General features: G+C 40.2%; 1 protein-coding gene across 34 annotated transcripts in view; it reads right to left on the bottom strand.

Annotated features, from left to right (window-relative positions):
- Window positions 1–24,033, bottom strand: part of RAD51B (RAD51 paralog B) — a 404,685-nt gene that overhangs the window by 133,573 nt on the left and 247,079 nt on the right. For 22 of the 34 annotated variants that reach the window (XR_010364581.1, XR_010364582.1, XR_010364584.1 and 19 more), the window contains one exon: window positions 872–950. The exons of 2 other annotated variants lie outside the window; for them this stretch is intronic. Coding sequence is in view for 22 of the 32 variants with exons in the window: in XM_064424266.1 (XP_064280336.1) it covers window positions 872–950 (79 nt within the window). In the remaining 10 variants the exon portion in view is untranslated. Of the gene's footprint in view, window positions 1–73; window positions 112–871; window positions 951–9,066; window positions 9,121–21,523; window positions 21,539–22,512; window positions 22,665–23,523; window positions 23,964–24,033 lie in introns of those variants that run through there. 10 more of the 34 variants (XR_010364586.1, XM_064424285.1, XM_064424282.1 and 7 more) reach the window with 4 other exon arrangements.

Genomic DNA, 24,033 nt, shown 5'->3' with positions numbered 1-24,033 from the left:
CTTAAAATGTCCATAGTGCCTCATGGGATCAGTGATTCTCCATCACTGGAAACTGAGAACCAGCTATACTCACTTGTCTTATTGCCCTGGCTGCATATCATAGTGTCCTCCCTGAAAAGAAAGTGACAGGCACTGACTAGTTTTATTCAGTCTGTTAAACTGATGCAGTGATAAGGAGCCAGGCTGCATATCAAAAGACATCAACTAAACAAAATTTATCTATGAATGTTTGTCAAAAAGTAAGGATGTTTGTTGGGATAAATGGGAAAAGAAGGGAAGAGTTGAACTTCCCTCTTTGCTGTGTCTAAAAGTACATGATTCAGGACACAGCCACTAGGAATCCAAGTTCCCTGTCAGCATGGTAGCAATATCCAGCTTTTCAATATACTACTTCATACCTAGAGAGTCTGAGGATAATTAAAGACCATTGGGCATTAGCATTAAAATGATCACAAAACCAGAAAACAGATATTAATTTTCTGTATTCTTACTGATGCCAAGCCATTTGCTAAAGAACTATTTATTAAAACAGGTTATTAATGATAGATGGGTATGCTCCTGAAGAAGCCCATCACATATGACCCATTGTTACCCAAACCATTCCACTTTACCTTGGAGAAAAACAGGGAGCCCTGGTTAAAAATTTCAGGGCCCACTTCTAGATCCATGGAAATATGCAAGAACTAATTTAGTGTAATCCAAGAAAAAACAGTGATTTCAGCAGAATGCTCCCCATGTTAACCAGAATGTTTAAATGTGTGGGGTTTTAATTCGGTATAAACAGCACCATTTTCAACAACAGTTGTTATCTACATTCAGTCTGCTTAAAATACTAATTGAAAAGGCAAAACAACCAATGCTCTGGTCTTACCCTGAAGAATCAAGCCTGATTTCTCAATGGTGTAGAAAAATGTGGAGAATGGAGCAACAGGTGATTTAGCAACCAGAAGCTGCAAAGCAAATATATGATGTAAGTATGCATCTTTATAACATACTGATCAAAGCTCAAATCTGCAAAAACATCTCACCAGATTTAACTTCCAGAAGTAATAAAGCACACTTCAGAAAAAACATGTAGTTACTGATCTAGCCCTATTGCTTCTAAGTAATTGAGATCTTCTCATACACATATACAGATCATGCTGCAATTTTAAAAGGATTTACAGGTCCTAAAAAAACACCATGATGGAAGCAGTACGTTTTGTTTGCCTTACTGCCATCCTGTTAAGCTTAACCATTCCTGCTGGTTCAGGCTTTTGCACCCAAAGACGATTTTGAACAAAACTGCCACTGCCATATACAGGGATTTTTCAATTGCCATTAGCCATTCCACAGATATGCCCCCATTGGCTTCTCCAAGAACTCCACCCACTGTCTTTACCCTGCCCCTGGAAGCAGCATGTCTACTCATGTGCCATCACACTGGGGATGGTAACATGCCATTGCAAGTATCTGGATGTCCTCTTCTGCAAAACGGGTAATGATCATGTCAAACTTTATTCAAGGATCTTGTACTTGAAATATCAAAATAGGAACTGGAATTCCCTCCAGGTGGGTGTATAGTGCAATTGAATTTAGGTTGGCATTAGGGTGACACCAGAAACAAACCCAGCTCCCTGGCTCCACTATGGTAGAACTGTCCTCTGTGGAAGACAAGCCTGCAGAACTGCAGAGACAGAAATGGGCAGAGTGGGGAATGTGGGACCTGCAGGTGGCAAACTCACACAAATGTGCCCAGCTCTATTGCTTGCCTGTTTGATTTTTGCTCATTGCCAAGGACTGTTCCTCCACAGCTTGCCTAACATAACCCTCATGCCGTCACCTGCATGAAAGTGACATTTTTACAACCTCAAACCAGGATATGATACCGTGAATACTTTGTGAATACTCCAAGTAGGAAACCTGCCATAGTAGGTTTCTCCTCTTCCATGTTAATTATCATGTTATTCTCTCTGGGATTATCTTCTGGAGAAAAGGGTGGCAAGTCACATCCCACATGCCTGATGCACTCTAACAAAAGCTGAATTCCCTTGCCTGTCATCACAGAATAAGCTGAGCTGGAAGGGATGCACAAGGTTCATCGAATCCAACTCCCAGCTCTGTACAGGACCAGGAGTCACACCATGTACCTGAGGGCATTTTCCTAAACACCTCTTGAACAGGCTTGATGCTGTGACCACAGCCCTGGGGAGCCTGTTCCAGGGCCCAATCACCTTCTGCATGAAGAGTGTTATTCCAATAGCTAACCTAAACCTCCCCTGACACAACTTCAGGCCATTTCCTCAGGTCCTGTCTCTGGTTACCACAGAGACAGCAGGAGGAAGACTGCCAGGAAGAAAGTAGAGTGAAAAGAAGTTGCCTCCAGGTGCTTTGCACACTCCCTCAGCTTTGAAAGTACAAGGGAGAGGATGGAATGGAAAAACGGTGCAAACACTCACGTAGATCTCCCACAACAGTTGGCTGTTTAATTGGAAAGGCCTGAAGTGAAACAGTTACAATTCTGACATCTAAGGTCAAATTTTTGGCATTCCGTGCACTACTATGCACATAAATACTAACCTATATATGCATGTGCACTAGGCACAGTAACACATGCACATGGATAGACATTCAAATAACTCTATGTACATTCTGTTACTGCATTTTTATTCAGTTACAGTATGTGCATAGCTATGTATAGCAATGAAAACCTATAATAAATCACTTCCTTTCAGCAGCACATCACAGGGCCCCTCTGAAAGGTGGCTGCTGCACAGCTACATCTGAGACTCTGAATTAGCTTCCTTTTCAGTGAAATGGAAACAGCTCAGAACATTCAAAGGTATTGCTTTATATTGAATGTTTGCCCACTGAGAAAAAGAACCTTTTAAGTACAACTGCACATTTCACAAGCAGAGTACAGAGAATTCATTTTTATAACATCAAACTATAGTATTTAACATAACATTAAAAAAAGAAGTAAATATGTATTTAAATTTGTTTTCAAGCAAAATCAAAAAACTGTAAAAATTCACTGCAAACTATCCTCTAGCTGGAACAGTCAGCATAGAGTAGGTTCTTACATATAGACAAGGAACTTATAAAGCATGGAAGGAAATACTTATCAAAAGAAGAAAATGATATTTTGAAGGCCAGGAAGTAGAAGTATAAATCAAGGATTACCAAAAATTAGGTAATGTTGACTCTGGAAAGATTATTAGCAATAGCAAAAAGTAAATAAAAGTTGGATTTATAATGAAATGGCATTGGGGCAGTGATTAAATTTATTCCTGGATGTCAGTGGAAAAAAAAATTCCTCAAGCAAGACAATACTGAAAAAGAAGAAAAGGCAGGTAAAGGGAATTATCCGTATCACATTGGTATAGAAATAACAACTGAATAGAATGAAAACTCCAGGAATTTAGCACATTCAGCAGAAGTAGATAATCTCTATTGGGAACCATTCTAAGAAACAGCATGTGAATTTAGGCCTGAGAGCCAGTATATGTCACTTTCCTATGAACTTGAAGATGATTCAACGTAACTGAGAAGCAGCAAACTTAGTCCCCATAAGGGAAGAGAAAAAAAAAATGTAAACAAGTGAGTTGATGCCCTGATAGTACCATGCAGGTCTTTAGAAGAAATTTTGAAGTGAGGAATAATACAACTTGGATGCAGGACTCAAATGCATAGTAAGTAAATTTGCTGATGATACAAAATTGTGAGGAGCTGTTGACTCTCTGGGAGACAGGGAGGTCCTGCGCAGAAACCTTGAAAATTTAGGGGACTGGGCAATCACCCACTTTAACGGGAAGTGCTGGTTTCTGCACCCAGGATGGGGCCACACTGAATGTAAAGACAGACCCGGGAATGAGTCTGGAGAGCAGTGCTGCAGAAAGGGACCTGGGGGTCCTGGTCTGTGGCAAGCTGAACAGGAGTCAGCAGTGCCCTGGCAGCCAGGAGGGCCAACTCTGTCCTGGGGGGCACCAGGCACAGCATCACAGCTGGGCAAGAGAGGGGATTGTCCCTTCTGCTCTGCTCTGGGGCAGCCTCACCTCCAGTGCTGGGGGCAGTTTTGGGTGCTGGCAGCATAAGAAGCATACAAAAGGTATAAGAGAGTGTCCAAAGGAGGGCTACAAAGATTGTGAAGCATCTTGAAGGGAATACGTAAGAGGAACAGCTAAGGTCACTTGGTCTGCTCAGCCTGGAGAAGGGGAGACTGAGGGGGGACCTCATTGCAGTCTACAACTTCCTCGTGAGGGGAAGAGGAGGGGCACGCATCAACCTCTTCCCTCTGGTGACCAGTGACAGGATGGAATGGCTGAAGTTGTGTCAGAAGAAGTTTAGGTCAGACATTATAACAAAATTCTTCACCCAGAGGGTGGCTGGGCATTAGCAGAGGCTCCCCAGGGAAGTCTCACAGCACCAGCCTGACAGAGTTCAAGAAGCATTTGGGCAACAGTCTCAGGCACGTGGTGTGATCCTTGGACTGTCCTATGCAGAGCCAGGAGCTGGACTCTGTGACCCTTACAAGTTCCTTCCAACTCAGGATATTCTATGATTCCATGAACTACAGTCTTGGAAAATGGGGTAAAAGAAAACATGGCTGTCATGCCAGACATACATGACATTCTTCTTTGACTTTTTCTTAGAAGTCTGATATAAATTTGAACTCATCTCTTCAGATCTCTGTAAAGCTTTTAACTCTGCTAAATGGGAACTCATAATGAAGAAAACAAGGATAAGCTGTAAGACAAAAGGGGAAACAGTTATTGGAAAGAAGATACTTCCTGGGTGTACCTGAGATATTAGTATCCCAGACTGACCCATAAGATGATGTAGTCAAGACAGTGACAGACCCAGTTGTATGGTGCACCATCACCCACACCTGGTAAAACCAGGGTCACCTGGGTGCTTCTGCAAAAGACACCAGCAAGGCTTAATCGGGGAGACTGTGTATTGTACAGGTCACTTATGAATCCAAACTGCTCTATGCTGGCAAGGAGACTGGAGTGCTCATCAGAGACAGCACTAGAAAAACATTAGCTCAGTGAATCTAGCAAAAATGAAGGCTGACAGTGTCTGTGTGTGTAAGTGAATGGGAAAACAGGAAATGAGAGAATGAAGCCGGAAGAAAAAGAAGAACTTCTCAAACTGACAACACTGGTAGGAGAACAGATTTGCAGCCATAAAGACATTTTGGCTGGAAATTTTAAAGTTCATAACTATCAATAAAGTGAGACTCTGGAAGAGCCTTCAGCTCAAAGAGGTAAAGCAAAATGTTAATCTTTGTTTTTAGGATTCAGATTAAAATACTTATGAAAGGGATATGAAGCAGTGCCTTGGGAGCATATCATGACCTGTTAAGTCTCTTCAAGTCCTATGGGCTTCCTGACAGCATCAAAGCCCTGCCAACCCATGTTTTATGCTGATAGAACTGACAGAGTTGGAACAATGCATGCTAACAATGTCCTTTGATGGCTGACATGCAACTAAGGATCTTTGTGGTGAATAAACCAAGAAAAAGTTGCTGGTTTTCAAATACAGAATCTGTGATTTAAAGTCTTCTCATCTATATCTTCTTGTGAGCATCTGCTTCTTTCCATAAGATACCTAACAGCCACCTGAGGATGTGGAGAACACATGGGATCTTCCAGAAGAATTCAGAAGTAGGCAACACAGGCAGACTAGGAATTTATAAAACTCACATATATTCAAGTATATGTCTTATTTCAATTCCAAATCACTCCTCGCTGAAAACAGGGGAGAGTACAGAGAGATGTGTTATCTGAACCTGGATCTGAATTCAGAATTATTTAATAAGAAGCTGAAACACAGATCTCTTTCCAAAATCTTACTTTATAAAACTTAAGATCATGAACCAAAATTTTCAGTCCAACATAGATTTCCTGGGTTCCTTTTTCACTTCAGGAAAAAAAAAAAAAGAAAATAGAACTCCACTAATATTCCTGATATATGTAAAGGAATTTATTGCACTCTTTCCTAGCCAGATAAGTGAAAGATACACCTTTAGTGATAAACACTATTTAATCATGGAATCAAAAATGAATCCAGGCCCCATCAATTTCTTTTCCTATTAACACTTCAGTGCAGTTAAAGTTGCACCAAAAGTATACACATTTTGAGATGAGTAAACAGTAATGGTAAGTAATAGGCTAAAGAAATTAACAGGCATTTTGAATACAAATATTATTTTTTCAATAGTGAAATTAATAGAAAACAGACATTAAAAAAAATGATGAAACAGTACTGAGTCTTTCTAATTCATCCTATGATATTTCCAAAATGCTCTCCATGAGCTACCCATGGGCTTCTGGAATGGAATGGGATATAAAATCCATCTAGTTATTTATGCTGCTGTCCCTATAAAGTGCAAATGATAGAGATTGATGAGGGAAGTAAAAATGAAAGCAATTTCAAGTTTTGCCAAGTCCAACCTCTATAAAATGGTCAAATCTTAGCTTCCTTTCTTTTCTTTCTAGCATCACATTTCCCTGTCAAGAGGCTTGTAATAAATATTTATTATTTGACAACAATGTAGAATAAATATTAAATGACTCGAAAATCATTTCTGCCATAAGGCATGCTAAGAACACAAAGGTACTATGTAAGAGGAAATATATCACTTTGATGAAAAGTGAATAGAAATTGGATAGATGCCATTAGATTAGATAAAGGAAGATAAATGTGAGACAAGCAGAGCAGCTGAGAGAGAATTGATGATGACAGCAGAAATATTGTACATTAATGTTTGCTTTAGTTAGGGAAAGCATTTTTAATAATACATTTTATTATTTATAAGTTTTATAGAAGAGATGAATCACAGAATTGATTGCAGAAGCCCAGCAGAAAACAGTAATTATTGGGACAACACCTCCTGTCAATAGCAAGGGAAGTGATGAATTGGAAAAGGCACTGGATGAACTTTCAGAAGGCTTCTGACAACCAGAAATCAAGGCAATGTTCTGCCAAAAAAAAAAGAGTAAAGATGATGAAGGGGACAGAGTCTTATATCAAAGTAGTTATCAAAATGCCAGGATGATAAACTACCAAATAGTGAAATAACAAGATAATTTTGACTGAGTTCTCATGTGACTGAAAAATTATGATTTTATAATGGAAAACCAATGATTTTAACAAAACTAATGGACTAAGTTATTTCAATGAAATACTTGAGAAAATCATCTGTATTAACATTTAATACATCATTTCCATTTAGACTGGAAAGACAATGACTTTTGTTCCTATTTTTTATGGGAACTATTACAAGAAATTGTTTTTTAGCAATGACTAAGGAACACAAATAAAACTATTTGAAGCCTCCTTTAAAGTATGTCAGTTTCTTATCAATGGACAGATTCTTCTCTTTTTATTTTATTCTATGTCAAGCTTTTTCTTACACTGTCTTTTCTCCTTGACTCATATTATTCTTGTCTATTGTACTGACAAAATGCATACAATTTGCACTAGGGACTGAATGAAAAGCAAATCCACATTTACAGTCTATAAATATTTTAGAATTCGGGTCTACTGACTGAATACCAGAGACCTGTGAAAGGAGTCTGGCTCTCAGTGCTCTTGTGGCCCTTACTGAAACAATGCTGGCTTGCTGGGACATTTTGCTAATTCTTGTTGCTGTCCTATTGCAGTGAACAAGCTTTGCTAAGAGCTGGTGCATTTCAGGAGAACTCTTCAGTAACACCACATTCACTTGAAAGAGCAGGAGAATTGAGCAGGAAGCCTACACCACTGACAGGGTCACTCAGCAGCAAGAATACTATCTCTCAAGGTTTGATTAGACTCATGTACTAATAAAATCAGTGCTAAGCTAAACAAATCTTTCCCATGATTGTGCCAAATTGACTGGGTGGACAATCTTCATGCCAGAATTTCCCCTCTTATTGTAGATCAGAAGGGTTGTTTTTTCAGCTGCAATAGAGCCCAGGAAAAAGCCAGGAAGGAAAACAACAAAGTTGATTTTGCATCAGATATCCCAGCAAACTTCGTAACTGTTTTTTCTGCCCTCCCTTCTGCTACTTCTCAGGCCCAGTGTGCCGGAATTTGATATATTCTAGAAATGAAAGCAGCAGTCCTTATTCTGCAGATAGTTTATTTCTGAGTAGGAGCTGCAACCCAGTTCCCAGGGCCAGCTCTGTTTCTCAGTCCCACAGCTCACACTGCCTCTAGCCCACCAGAAAGGTACCCAAGGAGAGAACCAAGAGTTCCCTAAAGGGCACCAACACCCTGGTGGTGGCATTAAGGCTTCACAGAGTTGTTCCCTACTCCCTCTTTACACTGAGGCATCCTTTAGGGCAATGGGAGGGCTTTTTACAACATAAGAGAAAAAATGGTTGTGTTTCCTGCCAAGCTTTACCAAACACCAATGCTCCTTGGACCTTGGAGCTCTCTGAGGCTTCAGTCCCACCATGGGCTCTGATTTGACTTGGGAAACAACAACTGCCCCTTGTTGCAGAAACAGAGTGACCCTAATGCCTTTCCAGTGTTATGGTGGAACAGAAGTAGTTTAGGTCTCCTGCAATCATTTATTAAGCTCATGAGATATACCTATAAACAATAAACTGATCTCTGATAGCAAATGATTCTTTGGATAACAACATTTCACACTTATATGGTGCTTAATCTACAGACTTTAAAAAGGCCTTAGAATGGTGGGGAAAAAATAACCCCATTATGCACTTGGGTAAATTGAGGCTCATAACTTAAATACAGTCCTAAAGATTTCATAGATTCTATCAGTACAAAAATCTGAATAACATTATTAAATCCTATTGCCTTCGTAAGCAAATCACTGTAGAGTTTGACTTTATCAGGACCTCACGTTTTCTTACAGAAACAATTATCCTCTGCTTTGTATCTCCCTCCAAACCTCACTGCGAGGAAAAGTCCTCCATGCACAAATTTTCTCCTTTCAAGCAAGAAAGCTCAGCCACTCCAGCTGTACTGTCTGCACCCACACACTTGTCAGTAAGAAAGGCTACAGGCTGGGCAGGCTGGGCAATTATTGGGAATAAGGAGGTAAACCAGACAGGCTGAGGAAAAAGAGATACATGCCATCATTCTTCAGTCTTGCCAAAGATCTGGAGCCCACACATGTATTCTCTGTGTTAAAAAAAAGAAAAAAAAAAAAGAAAAAAAAAAGTGCATTGAAACAGCATAAGATGTCCTGAGCACTAGAGAGTGAACTATGAGAGGTGGGGCTACAAACATGCCCCAGTACTGGGAGTAGATGTGGAGTCCCCTACTGCTTTCATAAATGCAGGAAAAAAAAAAAGTTTGAAAACCTATTGCCATTTGTATTAAAATTATTTCTTAGGAAACTATAATTTAATTTGTGCCATACATAGCACCTGAGAGATGTGGTTCTCTGCAGTCCAGCTGTTTGAAAACTGGTTTCATCAAGGCTAGGTTAAAGGGCTACAACTCAATAAAATTCTTTATAGAGCAGTTTAAATGGATTGTATCTCCTCTTTCCCCACAAGAAAATCACACCTAGAGGGAACTGTTTAGGAACAAGTTTCCTTTCTAGTACTTTATGGAAAAGCAACAACAGCAGCTAGAGACGATTTATGAGAGACATTCCATAAACCCAAACCAATTAGTGCAGAAAAGTAGGCAAGCAGAGTTTGTGTACATCCTAAAAATGTCCATTAGCACACATCTGGAAAAAACAGCAGAGTGAATGGACTCAAAAGGCAACTGACCATCCTGCTGTCGTCGCAATCCCTCAAAATGCAGCAGCACATCTGTTCATTTTCTTTTAGTGCAATGCATACAAATTTCATATATTAAAAACATTGCTAAGAGTGCAAAACCAAGAGTTCCCTGTTTATCATCTTGAGAAAAAATGAGTGAGGGAGAAAGGCAGATGCACTTAAGACATTTTTACAGGGAAAACAGCAACCATGGGTGCTGATTTGAGTAAGAAAATTAATGAAGAGAAAGTCTTCAAAAGCTCAAGGGAAAACATATAATGGATTCAGCATGGGAGAAAGAATTCAAAGAAATCTCTATCCTGAAATATCAGCATGACACTTATATCAACAAATGTAAATTACTATCAAAGAGATTAAACTTTCTCAGACAAATTCCAACAGATTACCTTTAATTATAAGAGTCTGTGCTAGTGCGAAGCAGATCTTTTGAAATATTTAAAACAAATCTCTAGAAACCATGAAGCTATGTAAGAATAGCCAAATTTCAGATAAATCACTTCTTGTCTTTTTGTTTCATTCTAGCAATAACTTCTAGGATATGATCATATTTTCTTTTGTGTAAGCCTAGGCAGACCACTTCATCTTCCTCTCTGTGCTCCACTCTCAGAAGAAGTTAATTAATAAAAATTAATTCTACACCTCTGTATTTCTTATGTGAAATTATTTAGTCTGCTTATATACCTAAGTTCTAGCTTACATTTATGTTAAGCATATGCTCCTAACTCAACTACCAATAGTTTTATTATTTATGTTAGACATTAATCTTAAAGAAGTACCAGGAATTCTGGGACATCATGGTCTTGCCCGTGGTAACACAAATATGTGATAACTTGAAACAAAAATGACGATTACTTATCCAGTGTGAAGGCTAGAAGTGCAGGTGAGCTAGAAGCATTTTGTGGTACTTTTTACTTGCCTTTTCTGAATCAGCAGAATCTCAGGCAGACCTGGCTTGGTGATGTTCTGGCTGTACACTCTATTATCATAAGAGTACACAGTAGCCAGTGACTGTGCTTGCACTTTGTGCAACCACAAATTCTTCCCCAAGCAGAGGTCAATTGAGTTGCTTAGGTGGCAGAGGTGGACAGATGGTTCAAAAGCTGACCTAAGAGACACCGTGCAAAGAAGCTGAGGTGCTGAGATTCTGCTTTTCAACCCCAGACAGGACATTCAGGAGGCAGTACTAGTGTCTGAGCTCTGAACCCTCAATATCTTCATAATGGCACTAGATACTCTCAATGGCTATGGACAAAACAGGACTTTTTACAGCAGAAAAAAAAAGCTCTCAGAGCAGTTTGTTAGTGCAGTTCTTCCTATAGTAATGAATAACAGTCACAGGCAATGACTCCAATAAAAATAAACCATCATTGCATGCACATGTGGCTGGGCTTACTCCCACAGGAGACATTCAATACTTGCAAAGGAAAGAAATGGAAGGAAAACAAACAAAAGAAGGAGATAGAAATGAAAACCAAGAATATTTTAAGAATAGAGGAGAAACAGAGAGGACAAGTCAGGAAATAGGACACTGCAAATCTCAAGCCAGCTATACCTGCCTGGCTTCAGGTGCTCCTTATAAAAAGCAATATATGTATAGAGCACTTATTCACAGTGCACAATGTCAGGAACTGGGAATCAGAATTCATGAGTTTTCTTCCTAACTTTGCCACTGCTTTTTGAGCAATTACATGAAAATCATACATGGACATAAGACATCTGTAGCAACTCCACTGCATTAATTTTCTGCCAGGTAGGCACAGCTCCAGATGTACCCTGCTTTCCTGTACCCAGAGGCTACAACCCAGAAGGCTCAATAAGCAACAGTTCTGCTATCTCTTTTCAGTGGGGTTCATTCCTCCCCTTCCCATAAAACCAGAACAAAGGCATGTGTTTTGGCTGAGCCTGTCCAGGCAGTTGCTAGCACTGGATGACCGCTCTGCAAATTGTTTCAGCTTTTGTGGTGTGCCAAACATTAGATTTCAAGTGACAGAGGTCAGCATGAAATATGTAGTGCCATTTAGGCATGGTTTTAGCATCAGGCACTATAATGAGGAGCTCTGAGTATCCTTGGACTGGGTAAACATATCTTCAGTGGAAGAAAATCATCAAAACCTCTAATGAGTATCAAAGACAAACATAGACAACAAAACCAAAACTTTCCAAGGTGAACTGTCCTGATGTGCTCCAGAGTAACCACTGTCCTGAATGCAATAGGCCAAATCTTACAAAATGCTGCTTTTCCTTAGCTGTCCTTTCCCAGACTGCCAGCACATTCCTGAGCCCTTATACCCAGAGCCTTTTCTTGCCTGATGTACATAACTTAACAATAACTTCAGTGGCAGGGAACTGCATTACCCAGGCAAACAGCAAGTTTTAATTGGAAAAGAAAATGAAATCCCACATGTGTATTCAAATGGTGTCTGAACTGCAGCAGCATAGCCAGAACTGCACAAAACCAGGCTGCCTCCAGTTTACTTTGCTGAAGTCAGACTTCTGGTGAAACTTCCCCTGGGTGAAATACAGGGAGGGTATGCAGGGTAGTCAGCTCCCTTCAGCTCATGAAACACCAGATCCTACAAAATTCCTCTCCTCAGAAGCATTTTCTGTCTCCCTGCCACATGACTTGTTTCCTAGTTTGCAAAATGAATTTTGTGACCTTTTCTGTTTCTGAGCATCTCCTAATTTTCCCAGTGGAGAGTTCTCTATAGGCCAAGACACTTCACAAGAACTTGGCCATCATGATAGCCTATGCTATAACATTTTTGAGGCTCAAACCCCTGATAATTGTCCAATGTGAAGGCTAATTCAGGAGAAAATGCTTGTAGCTTTTACTAAGCAGGAAAGCAGCCAGCCAGCAAGAGTGTCCTGCTTACCACAATCAAACAGCACCAAGAAAAGGGATCTGAGGATGGTGCTGTGGCTGGATAAAGTAGTTGGGCAACATAAACACAGACTCCTATGGGAATTCTCTTATGCGGCAACTTGTGGTCACTCATGAGATTTACAGTATACCAGTAGTGAGAAGAACAGAAAATAGTTCACGTAGCTTTTCAGAGCCTTGTACACTGTTCCCTTTCACTCCAGTTCTGCAAGTAAAGAAAAAGCTGAAGGATACAATGCTTATTTATGACACACACTGAACACTGCTTTATCCCAGAGATCTTATGTCCTAAATTGTGGAGGACTCCTAAGGGAGTACCAGGACAATAGCAGCAGAGCAGCTCTTCTCAGAAGCATGGCTGCTTCCACCCAGCCTGCCAGACATGGCTGGAAGCGATGGGATCAGCAGGGAGCACAGCTTGGAAGCCCAGGAGCTGCATGTTCAGAGATGCCACTGGCTCCCCTGCCCATGTCACTGCACAGAGCAAATCAGCTCGGTGTAATTCAGCAGCACAACGTGAGGAATGTACATTAAGTATGTAATTAGTATGTGCATTGCCATCGTGATTTATTACTTTTATCATTCTTTGAATATCTATAATTACAATTTTAGCAAAATGCTTATCTTCTACAGACAAAAAGTATGTGCTGTAAATTCAACTTCAATGCCTGTTTCTAATGAGTCCCAAATCTTTATTTAAACAATACTCGTTCCTACTTTAACTTTCTTTTCATTTTCTAAATTTTGAAAAACACCAATATTATTATTTATAAATTGAAAGGAAATGAATCCATTATAAAATAGCATCAGAAGTGGGCTCTTCCTATTCTCCACTAAAAGGTTTTGAACATCAGTGAAAACAAGTGTCCTTGAGGTAAAGGCATAATCCTCAAATCCCAGCCCTGGGCCAAAAGCTTGGGATTCAACCAAGCAAAAGTCCTAGATCATAGCATAAATATTTTTTACCCACACTAGTGGCTGCAAAATGCTTTTGACATGAAACAAACAAAAGCCCTTTCCAACTCTTTTTGTGTGTTCACTTTGTTCCATTCCTAAAAGCAAAGACCCTGGAGACAAGCTAACACAACACTGCTAATTTCACATGGGAAACACAGCAATATGATCTTACACAAAGCCTCAGCAGAGTGTATTGTAGAGCCCACTAGGCATCACACAACAAGGACAAGAAAAAAAAGTCATACTAACAGACCTGTGAGCTAATAGACACAGATGTAATATGTGTGCTCTTGGAGTACTGTCATGCTCTACTGATGTTAAAAAAAAAGGTGACAGAGTTAATTTGAAATTTAATTTCAATCTTTCTACAAGAGTCAGATTTTCTCCAGCAAGAACGTTAGCTGGAGAGAATTTGACTAATGAATTGGAAATCATTTGCCTTATAAACACCATCTGTATTGCTGAATGTACAACCCCTGAATAACAAAATTCTAGAAAAACTTTTCTCTAACAAACATGAACTGTTCTAGAAGGCTTAATTTATATTTCTACAGGGCAGTGGATATCCAAGAAGCCCCAGCAGTCAAAGGAAAACATTCCTGTTCCAGTGCATGGCACAGATGCACTTTAAGACCTCAAATATTGCTTTATAACACATGTGGTCAGAAATTTTTGATGACAACATGCCACTAACAATGACCAGTAGGTTAACAAATCTTTTTGTGTTTGGAGAAGAAGCAGAAGCAAAGATCATGTGTAATGATCCTTATTTGCACAAAATTACTGGGAACAGCATTTATAGCTCTTAGATATTCTCTTGCATGGGAATTATGCTTAAGAAATTCAGATTTTAGGAATCCTAACTACATGTGAAGTTTAGAAAAGTTTAGTTATGTTCAAAGGACAAAAATGTAGCTATTACTAAGAAAATGCAAAACTGCAGGGGAAAAAAAAAATCTCAACCTCTTCTTTCCTGCAGTGGCAACCATATGGCAACCTTTAGTACATGTCTTACAGTAAGTTGTTTACCTTTCTTCTATATATTTAATACCAATTAAGTATATCTGGTATTATCTTAGTAAGATTAGTAAGAATGTCTTGGATTTTTTTGGGCTTGTGGACACTTTTCTATTTTCAGCTTGCTCAGTTATTTCAAATGAGATGGCCATTATAAGATCACAAGTGAGCAGCAAGACAAAAACATATGAAAAAAGGAGAAAAAAGTAGTTTCCTCTTGTTTTTGATATGAAATGTACCACATCCAATTGTAAATATCAACACAATTTAAGAGAGGATCAGGTGATTTTTTATCTGTAGCTTGAGATGACTGTGGGTACAGAGTTTTATATTACTGTTAGATAGATAAATAAAGACTGATGCTAAAAGAAACAAGTTCAGTGACGTACACTGAAGAACAAACATATCACTTGGACCAGAACCATCAATGTGCTGAAATAAATGTCAATGCTGGCTCAGACATGATAAGGTTTTACTGGCTCAGACTCCAAACCAAACCTTCCTGACCACTGTCAGCTCTGCACAAGGCCAGCTCAAGTGTCCTGAAGTCCGTAACTTCCACTTCAACACCGTGCAGTATGTAAACACCCTGACCTGCAGAAGATATCTGCACACACAAATGAAATCAAATGGCAGAAAAAAATTAGACTGATTGTTCACTCAGGACTAGTGCAAGAACTTCTGCCAGAGATTCCAGACTCACTGGTAGGAAATGACTGATAAGAGAGACCATGAACCATCACTGTTACGCAAATGTGAAAGGGCCTTGCAAACCCAAGATAAATCTAATGAGCTCTTTCCAGTGCAGAACTTCAGTAGTGACTCATACACCACACTGCAACCTAAGTTTATCACTTTCTTTGATGAGACAGGGGGATTTATTGATAAGTGACCTCATTAGTAATTTCCAAGTTGGTGTTGCTCCAATATGAATACTCAAGGAAGAAGTAATTCATTAACTGAGCTGTACTTTACAGTACTTCTTACCAGTGTTGGAAAAGTTGAAGCTACCCATCAATCACAGTCTGTCAGAAACACTGAACTTCAACACACAGATTGAGGAATTTATGGCTTTCTGTTAATATGCAGCCAAAGGATGTATCTCTCCCCAATCAAAGTACCTGTGAGAGCTGGAAGCAGGATGGCTCAGGTAGCTATTTATAATGCCTTTTACCTTTTAGTCATAAGTATCTTCCAGCGTTTCTACCATGTGGGTAGAATACACTATCACCTCCTGCACACAGCCTTTCCATTCCTTACTGAGTAGAAACCCATGGTATTTTTCCAACAGTTACAACAATCAGTCCAAAGGACAGTAATATTTTGAAAACTATCTATTTTATTACCTTCTTGATGCATTATGATGGGTGGATATGATAAAGCTGGCCAGGCAGCTCCCATTAAGTCTGCAACATTGGAGATAATCATAACTCCCTGTGTTTTCAAGTGCAGTCCATCTCAGGCAGTCGTATGTCAAAATGGGTTTTATTCCTTAAGGTGGGTCAGTAGTCTGCATTCAGCAGCTAAGCAGTTAAGAAGGTTTTGTTCTTTTTCAGCCTGTTTTTACATCACAGCTAAAGGCACAGGAATGACAGATCAAAGATTAAAAAGTCTACGTAGAGCAAACTCCTCTAGATGAATTGAACCTACCCAGGGTAGATATACTGATAAAACTGAGCTGAAAACCCCACATTGTTCTCTCTGCAGTAGATTTTAAAAATCACTCACTGGCTGCCATTCTACTGTCTTGTCAATCTAGAACAGTTCAATGACTTTAGATTCATAAAACAAACAAAAATTCAAGTTCAGAGTACAATATCCTAGATATACAAACTCCTGACATGATTCTCCCTAAATATGTTTAGAGAATCATAAAAGTTGTAATGCCTGAAAATGAGAGTCATGCCTGATCCCTACCTTTTCACACAAGATGCCATGCATTTTGCCCGCTGAAGTCAATGTGTCAAAGTTTGTCTGGTTTTAATACTTTACCTAAGGTCTACTTTTTTTTACCAGTTGCAGCTCAAACTTGTTACTATGTCAATAAATGTATTCTACCTAGCACAGACCTTGGCTGGGAAGAAAGTAGATGGAGAAGAAAGTAGAAAGAAGCTTGAACAAACATTTTCAGGCTATATACAGTATCCCAGATATGTCCCCAGTACCTTTCCACAAGGATACAAACATTTTCCATTGGAGAATACCTTGCCTGATATATTCTAGGATAGCCCACATGGTTACATTAGTGTTGAGTTAGTCTTTCTGTGATAAACTAAACCACTCCAGTATATTAGCTTCATTTTGAACTTGTCTGCTCCTTAAGTAAAACAGAAACTCATTTGTAATGCCCAATATTATTTTGGAAATTATTTCTATTAGGAATCTTATATTCCACTATATTTTTATTACTTGAGATTGTCCAGTTCACTCACAATGATTTTCTGATATTTTTCATTATTAAGAATGTCTTTAAATATAGTATATTCCAAGACAGACTCAGCAGAACTTTTCTGAATAATTAACACTTAAAGTTGAGTTAGGCATTGCTTCCCTCTGTTTTCATATTTAAAAATAAAAAGAAAAAAAAAGAAATTAAAAAAAAGGAAAAAGGAGAACTTGGTAGAAGACAGGAGGCAAGGGGATTTGCCACATCATTCCAAAGATAAACAACTTTGGTCATTACCACTCTTTAGGAGTGATGATATTTCAGTTATTGATGAGAGAAGCTGCCCTAGGTTAATTCCCCTCTGTTTTGAGGGAAAAACACACACAAAAGTCAAATCAAAATCAGAGAAGTGATTCTGTATAAACAGAATGGGAATTTGCATTCATTTCCTCAGAGCAAAGGAACTTAAGCTTACAAACAGAACATTCTTCAGACAATTCAGACCAGAGCCTAAAAGTCCCATCTGGTTCTTTCTCTCTCCCATTTTTATGCTGTTTTACTTAACTGTAAGTACAATGTTTGTAAAGGGTGTTGGATTAATAGCATCATAGACAGAAGCTCTCTTTTGTATTCAGAACAGATTTTATTACAGTAATCTTACTCCTCCCATTCTGACTTTTAAGTGGCTCCCAATAAAAAACAAGAGGTATAGCCCAAATTTCTGAAAATTTCTATCTGATTAACATGAAGGTGCACAATTATCAATTAGACCAAGGCAAAATACCATTTCCTCAGTTACAGAACTGAAAAAATATGTACAAATTAAAACAACAGCATCTCTGTGACTAAGTAGGTCTCATCAAGGTAACAATTCTATTTTCTGTGGTGGGTTTGAAAGAGGGAAAAAAGGTATTGATAATACTAGAAATGTTGCATTAACCACTACTGGAGATAAGAGGGCAGACAAGCATTTTAATAATCTAAAAATTTAAGTGCTAGCTACTGTCTTCATTGGGTACTTGCAGTTTAGAATAGTTTTGATATCTGCAAAGAGGAGAGAGAAATGCAAGATGACTTCTAGAGCTGAGGCTTAGAAAAAAATCACCTCTGGTATCAACAGAAACTGGATACAAGGAATTGGAGAAAAAGTTCTGCCATAAAACTCCAGTCAACTCCCAGTTTCAATAACATTTGCTTATGAAGAAAAGTTTATGGCATGCTGAGGAGAGATTCGAGACTGAACTCATGACCACACTGAATGTCAGATCAGCAGGTGTGTCAATGTACTGAGCTAGTTGGAGCAAGAAGCAGGAGTACCTTCACTATATAGTACCAGCAGATATTAAGACTTGTAAGTGCCTGAAACAAAGGCAATAAATGTTAAGTAAGATCAAGCTTGTTGGCACTCAGTGGCAGTGGAGAGACTCCAGCTCTGCTCCCAGCTGCAAGAGCTCAGTCACTCAGATATGATTCGGTTTCCTCGGTTATGAGCACCTGGCAAGGGCACTGCACAGATCAGTCTGCAAATGCTTTTGCATAGTACTTTGAAAATATCACATAAGAGGAGATGGTTAACTTGTAACTGTGTAGGTTAGCAGCAACCAAGGAGCAGGCTCTTCTGAGAGTGGGCTGATCTGTCAGCCAGAAATACCTACCAGAAAGAGCCCATCTCTGCCACCAGCCTCAGCAGGAAGGCCTCAGTGTAACTTAATGCTGAGTTTGCCTCTCTGCCTCAGGGATGTCCCTGCTTCTCTGTTTAGGATGCTTTGAACTACAGGTGAGTGAGTTTGAAGCTTGTACAGCTGCTCCTATATTTTGTCTATCTGACAGCAGAATAATCCTCATTAAGAAAACTTGCAGTAGTTATTAAAGAAGTAACAGAAAACAGAACAAGATGAACTATTTCAAGGTTTCTTCTGCTCTTTTCTATTTGACATAGAGCCTTTTCATTTCTATTTAGATTCCTAGATAACAAATTGGTTATTGTTTTATAAGCACATGAAAAAGTGAATTCTTGTTCAAGAATGATGGAAACATTTCCCTCTAAAAGTGTCCTGTTAACAAGAGAGGGCCACATATCCAGAATCCAGACCCATTTAGTGTAGACAGGGCTCTGGTGATGGCTATATTGTATGACCACCCCCCAAAAGTTCATTAAGAAGAAGGCTTGCTGCAAAGAGAGACATGAACAAACAGGTCAGCCAAGTAAGTTCACCAGGTGATGTCTGAGCTCCAAACACTTGTTAATGAACCGTCGCTATTTTTCTGGCATCCTTTCATTTGGCACTTTGCTGGATTAAGTCAGTATTGTGCTATGTTGATAACCATCTGTTTATGCTACAGTTGTGCCTTGTGTCCAGTTTCATACTGTTCTCATGCTATTCAAGATTATATTGCTGCTTATGCTTGTATATGATCTATGGATAAGCAAAAGACTTCTGTCATAAGGGTTATCAGTCAACAGCACTTTAATCAGAAAAAACCCCATAAGCTTATTTATGTCTTTTTAAGGATGTGGTTTGTAAACATGCATGGAAATTTAAAGCCATAACAATAGCGTGTCCTGATTAAAAATATTCAATCAATAGTTGAGGCAAGGCAAAAGTCTCTGAAGTAAACTGTGTATCCTAGGAAAAAACCATTTCTTTACATGGAAGGGTTTGCAGGATTTGATTATGTGCTTCTGCAGTCTTCACAGCTATTTTTTTCAAAATAAACATAATGGACAACTGCAAAAAATTAATCTCACTTGAAAAAAAATCTACTTTCCTGTGAAATTTCCTATTTTTTCCTTGCATGACTCCTCACCATCATTTTTATCTTAAAAAGAATTATTAAAATATCTCTTTGTGTTTTTACAGAATTGACTTTCCATATGAAAAGCATATTATATAAGAAGATGGCTCAGAACAGATACACACTTTACAACCCTTCCAATAGCCATCTCCTGGTGAAGTTATAGCCAAATATTGTACATTTTGTACATTTTGACTCCCCTTTGCTCTCTTCCAGCCCTTCCCCCATCCAGCAAGTACCAGGGTTACTTCACCACAGTCACTTTGGAATGCTTATTCAGGGCTTATTCATACGATAGTAAGCAGAGCAAGATGAAACAGCTGGTCTGTAACCAAGGACACAACAAAAGTTATGTCTGGCATTAGTCTGTACGAGATAAGGGGGTTTTGTTCTGTTTTGTTTTATTCAGAATGAGTCACCATGCACTTATGCATTTGAAACACTTTACCTGCACACTTTACCATTTTACCAGGAAAATTCCTGCCCAAGAGCTCACTTAGCACGTCTTGAAAGCTTCAGCCCAAATCTCAATCCTAAAACCAGTTGTTGTCCAGATAATCTGACTCCAGAACAGGAAGACATGGATGAGGAGCAGAATGAAACCCCCAAAACCCAAGGGGCAATGCCCAGTGACCTGCTTTGCCACCTAGACACAGACAGGTCTGCAGGGCCAGGGGGAATCCACCTGAGGGTACTGAGGGAGCTGTTGGAAGAGCTCACTGAGCCACTGCCCATCAGTCACCTGCAGCCCTGGTCACCCGGGGAGATCCCAGGTGACGAGAACCTGGCAAACGTGGCACCATCTACAAGGGCCAGAGGAGGACCTGGGAACTACAGACCTGTCATCCTGACCTTGGAGCTGGGGAAGCTCATGGAGCAGACCATCCTGAGCACCATCACACAACACATGCAGGACAACCAGAGGACAGGCCCAGACAGCATGGGTTTGTGAAAGGCAGGCCCTGCTTGACCACCCTGATCTCTTTCTGTGACAAGTGACCTGCTCAGTGGAGGAAGTAATATCTGTGGATGTCACTACCTAGACTCGAGTAGAGTTTTTGACACTGTTTTCCACAGCATTCTCATGGAGAAATTGGCTTCCCATGGTGCAGATGGGTGTACTGGTTGCTAGGTGAAACACTGCCCGGGAGGCCAGGCCCAGAGAGTGGTGGTGCATGGTGCTACGTCCAGTTGGTGACCAGCCACCAGTGGTGCTCCCCAGGGCTCAGTATTAGGGCCAGACCTATTTAACGTCTTCATCAATTGTCTTAGAGGATAAAGTGCACTGCCAGTCAATTTGCAGGCAACAGCACGTTGGGCAGCAATGCTGATCTATTGAAGGCTAGGAATGCTGTGCAGAGGGACCTGGACAGGTTGGATTGATGGGCCAGTTATATGGCATTCAATAAGGTGAAGCGCTGGGTTCTGCACTTGCATCACAACAACCCCAGGCAATGCTAGAGGCTGGGGGAAGAGTGGCTGGGGGCACAGGTTGACAACTAGCTGAACATGATCCAGCAGTCCAGGTGGCCAAGAAGGCCAGTGTCATTCTGGCCTGTATCAGAAACTGTGTGGCCAGCAGGACCAGGGCAGTGATTGTCCCTCTGTACTTGGCGCTGGTGAGGCTACACCACAAATCCTGTCCTGTTCTGGGCTCCTCCATACAAGAAGGACTGAGGTGCTGGAGCAGGTCCAGAGAAGGGCAACAAGGCTGGTGAAAGGTCTGGAGCTGATGACGAGTGTCTGAGGGAGCGAGACTTGTTCAGCCTGGAGAAAAGAAGAGTCAGAGCAGACCTGATTGCTCTCTACAACTCCCTGAAAGGAGGTTGGAGGTGGGTAGAGGTTGGTCTCTTCTGCCAGGTAACATGTAACAGAACAAGAGGAAATGGCCTCAGGTTGTGCCAAGGGAGGTTTAGATTGGTTATTGGGAAAATATCTTCACAGAAAGGGTTGTCAAGCATGGGAACAGGCTGCTCAGGGAAGTGATGGAGTTTCCATCCCTGAAGATATTTAAAAGACATGTAGATATGGCACTTGGGGACATGGTATAGTCATGGACTTGGCAGTGCTGGGTTAATGGTTGAAATCAATATTCTTAAAGGTTCCAATGTGCATGATTCTGTGATTCTAAATGCTCTTTCTTGAAAATACCACAGGAAAGCACTGGGTTGCTATAACACTTCTACATGCATTTTTTCCTCCGAGAATTTCAAAACATGGTACAGAGATTAACACAATACTACAAGTCTCACAAATCCCTTGAAAACCATAAAATAAACCAGGCCCACAGAAGTTGCCATACCAGGTCTGGGTACTGTCTCATGTAATTCAGGATCCTGCCTCCTGGACAAGAACAAAACATTAAATATAGCATGGCAATGTATTTAACCCTACCAAAGACAGCTGAGAACACATGGAAAACAGTAACCTTAAAGCCTGCTGACTCCAGTTCAGGAAAGAAGGATAATTATATACATAGGGATAACTGAGGAGTCTGATAGTTTCTAGTGCAGGCCCGTTGGTTTTGGCCCAAACTCAAAGAGGCTGCATGTTTATGTATGCATTTCAGGAAAATGTCATGGTTAGCTACTTAAAAGAGTGCTTAGGGAGAATGACGTATCAGTATCCAAAAAGATAATTCCCTTCATGAAGGTATTTGTGTGAAGCAATTAACTTTTCCCATGTTCTCACATGTTCTTATGCCACTGTGCTGCTGTTGAAACTATACAGCTCAGTCTTACCTCAGTAGCTAAAAGACTCCTGCCTGCTGTTGTCCATGCTTGTGGGTTTTGGTGACATAAATTAATCTAAATGCAGACTAGAAATCTCTTTTGCCCCTCCCCTAGTGGTGCTGCTTCTGTCCTGGAGGAAACAAAAACCAGAACCCTGGCTTCTAGAAGGAAACAAAAGAGCAAAGTTCATCTGTTTGTTCAGAAAGCTGTTCCTCTCCTAGCAATAAAGCAAACCTAACTGATTTTCAGGCAGGCAGGACATCCCAGAAATTTCATTACTTTGCTGAACTGGCTGCTGTCTTATTAATGTTCACCAGACATAGGAAGGGTGGGGTGGAAAAAGGGATAGTTGGCTGGAAAATATCTACTGGACAAACAAAATAAATGTTTTACTTAATATATTAAAAAATCCCAAACGTGTAGGAATTCTATGTTCAGTTTCTTAAGGTTTGTTACATACTTGCTCTGCCACCTGCTGCCCTGGCATTCCCCAAGGTTTCAGGAACAGGGACTATGTCCATGAGTTTTCCCAGAAACAAATACTGCATGACTAAGAACAAGCATCTAGCAGCCCACTGGGCTGTCCAGGAGATACCACAGCTCTGGAAAACAGCTTTATTGAATCTTCCTGAACAATCTGCATTCTGCAGCAAGGATCCGCACACTGGGTCTGCTACCTTGGAAGTCGGATATAATAAGGGAAAGTGTCTCAGACTGTTGCCACCACTCCAGCTCCCCCACAGAAAGAAAGAGAGAAAGTAGATGCAGAAAGAGAATATTCTGGAGATCAAGTGACTGACTAAAGAATGAATTTTACCTTTTGAAAAAACAAATTGTATCCACTGTGGAAGGAAAAGGGACATGTATGTCTGGTGGAAGCAAGGTCAGACGACATGGGAAGAATACAGAAATGCTACTGGCCATGGTAGGGGGAAAATTTGTGTGGTCAAAGCTCAGTTGGAGATAAAGCAGACCAGAACTGTGGTGGACAATACAAAGAGTTTTTTTTCAAATACTTTAATGGCAAAAGGCAGCATAGAAATAACATCATCCCATTACAGGATGCAGATTGTCAACCTCACAAACAAGGATGTGGACAAGGCAGAGGTGTTTAAATGCATTCTTTGCCTACATTTTCAACATGCATGATGGGCCATGGGAGCCTCTAGTCCTGAGCTAGAGGACCATGACTGCAAGAATGATCAATTCCCAGCTGACCCTGAAATTGTGATGAATTCACAATTCATCAGTTGTGAATTGTCCCATCTATGGGGCCTGATTGTACTCATGTGAGGAGCTAGCTGATGTCATCACAAAGTCTGTCCTCAATGATTTTCCGCAGTCTTGGGAATCCTGAGAGGTCCCATCTGACAGGAAGCTGGCAAACATTACCCTGATTTTCAATAAGGCCAAGAAGGAGGACCTCAGAAACTACAGGCCTGGCAGTCTCAATTCAGTGCCTAGTAAAATAATGGAAAAGATTATTCTGGGAAGTGCTGAAAAACACCTGGAAGAAAATGCAGTCGTTGA

This window comes from Passer domesticus, chromosome 6 (genome assembly GCF_036417665.1).
Source record: "Passer domesticus isolate bPasDom1 chromosome 6, bPasDom1.hap1, whole genome shotgun sequence".
Taxonomy (NCBI): domain Eukaryota; kingdom Metazoa; phylum Chordata; class Aves; order Passeriformes; family Passeridae; genus Passer; species Passer domesticus.
The sequence above is the reverse complement of the archived record's forward strand: the minus strand, read 5'-3'. Positions and strand labels throughout refer to the sequence as shown.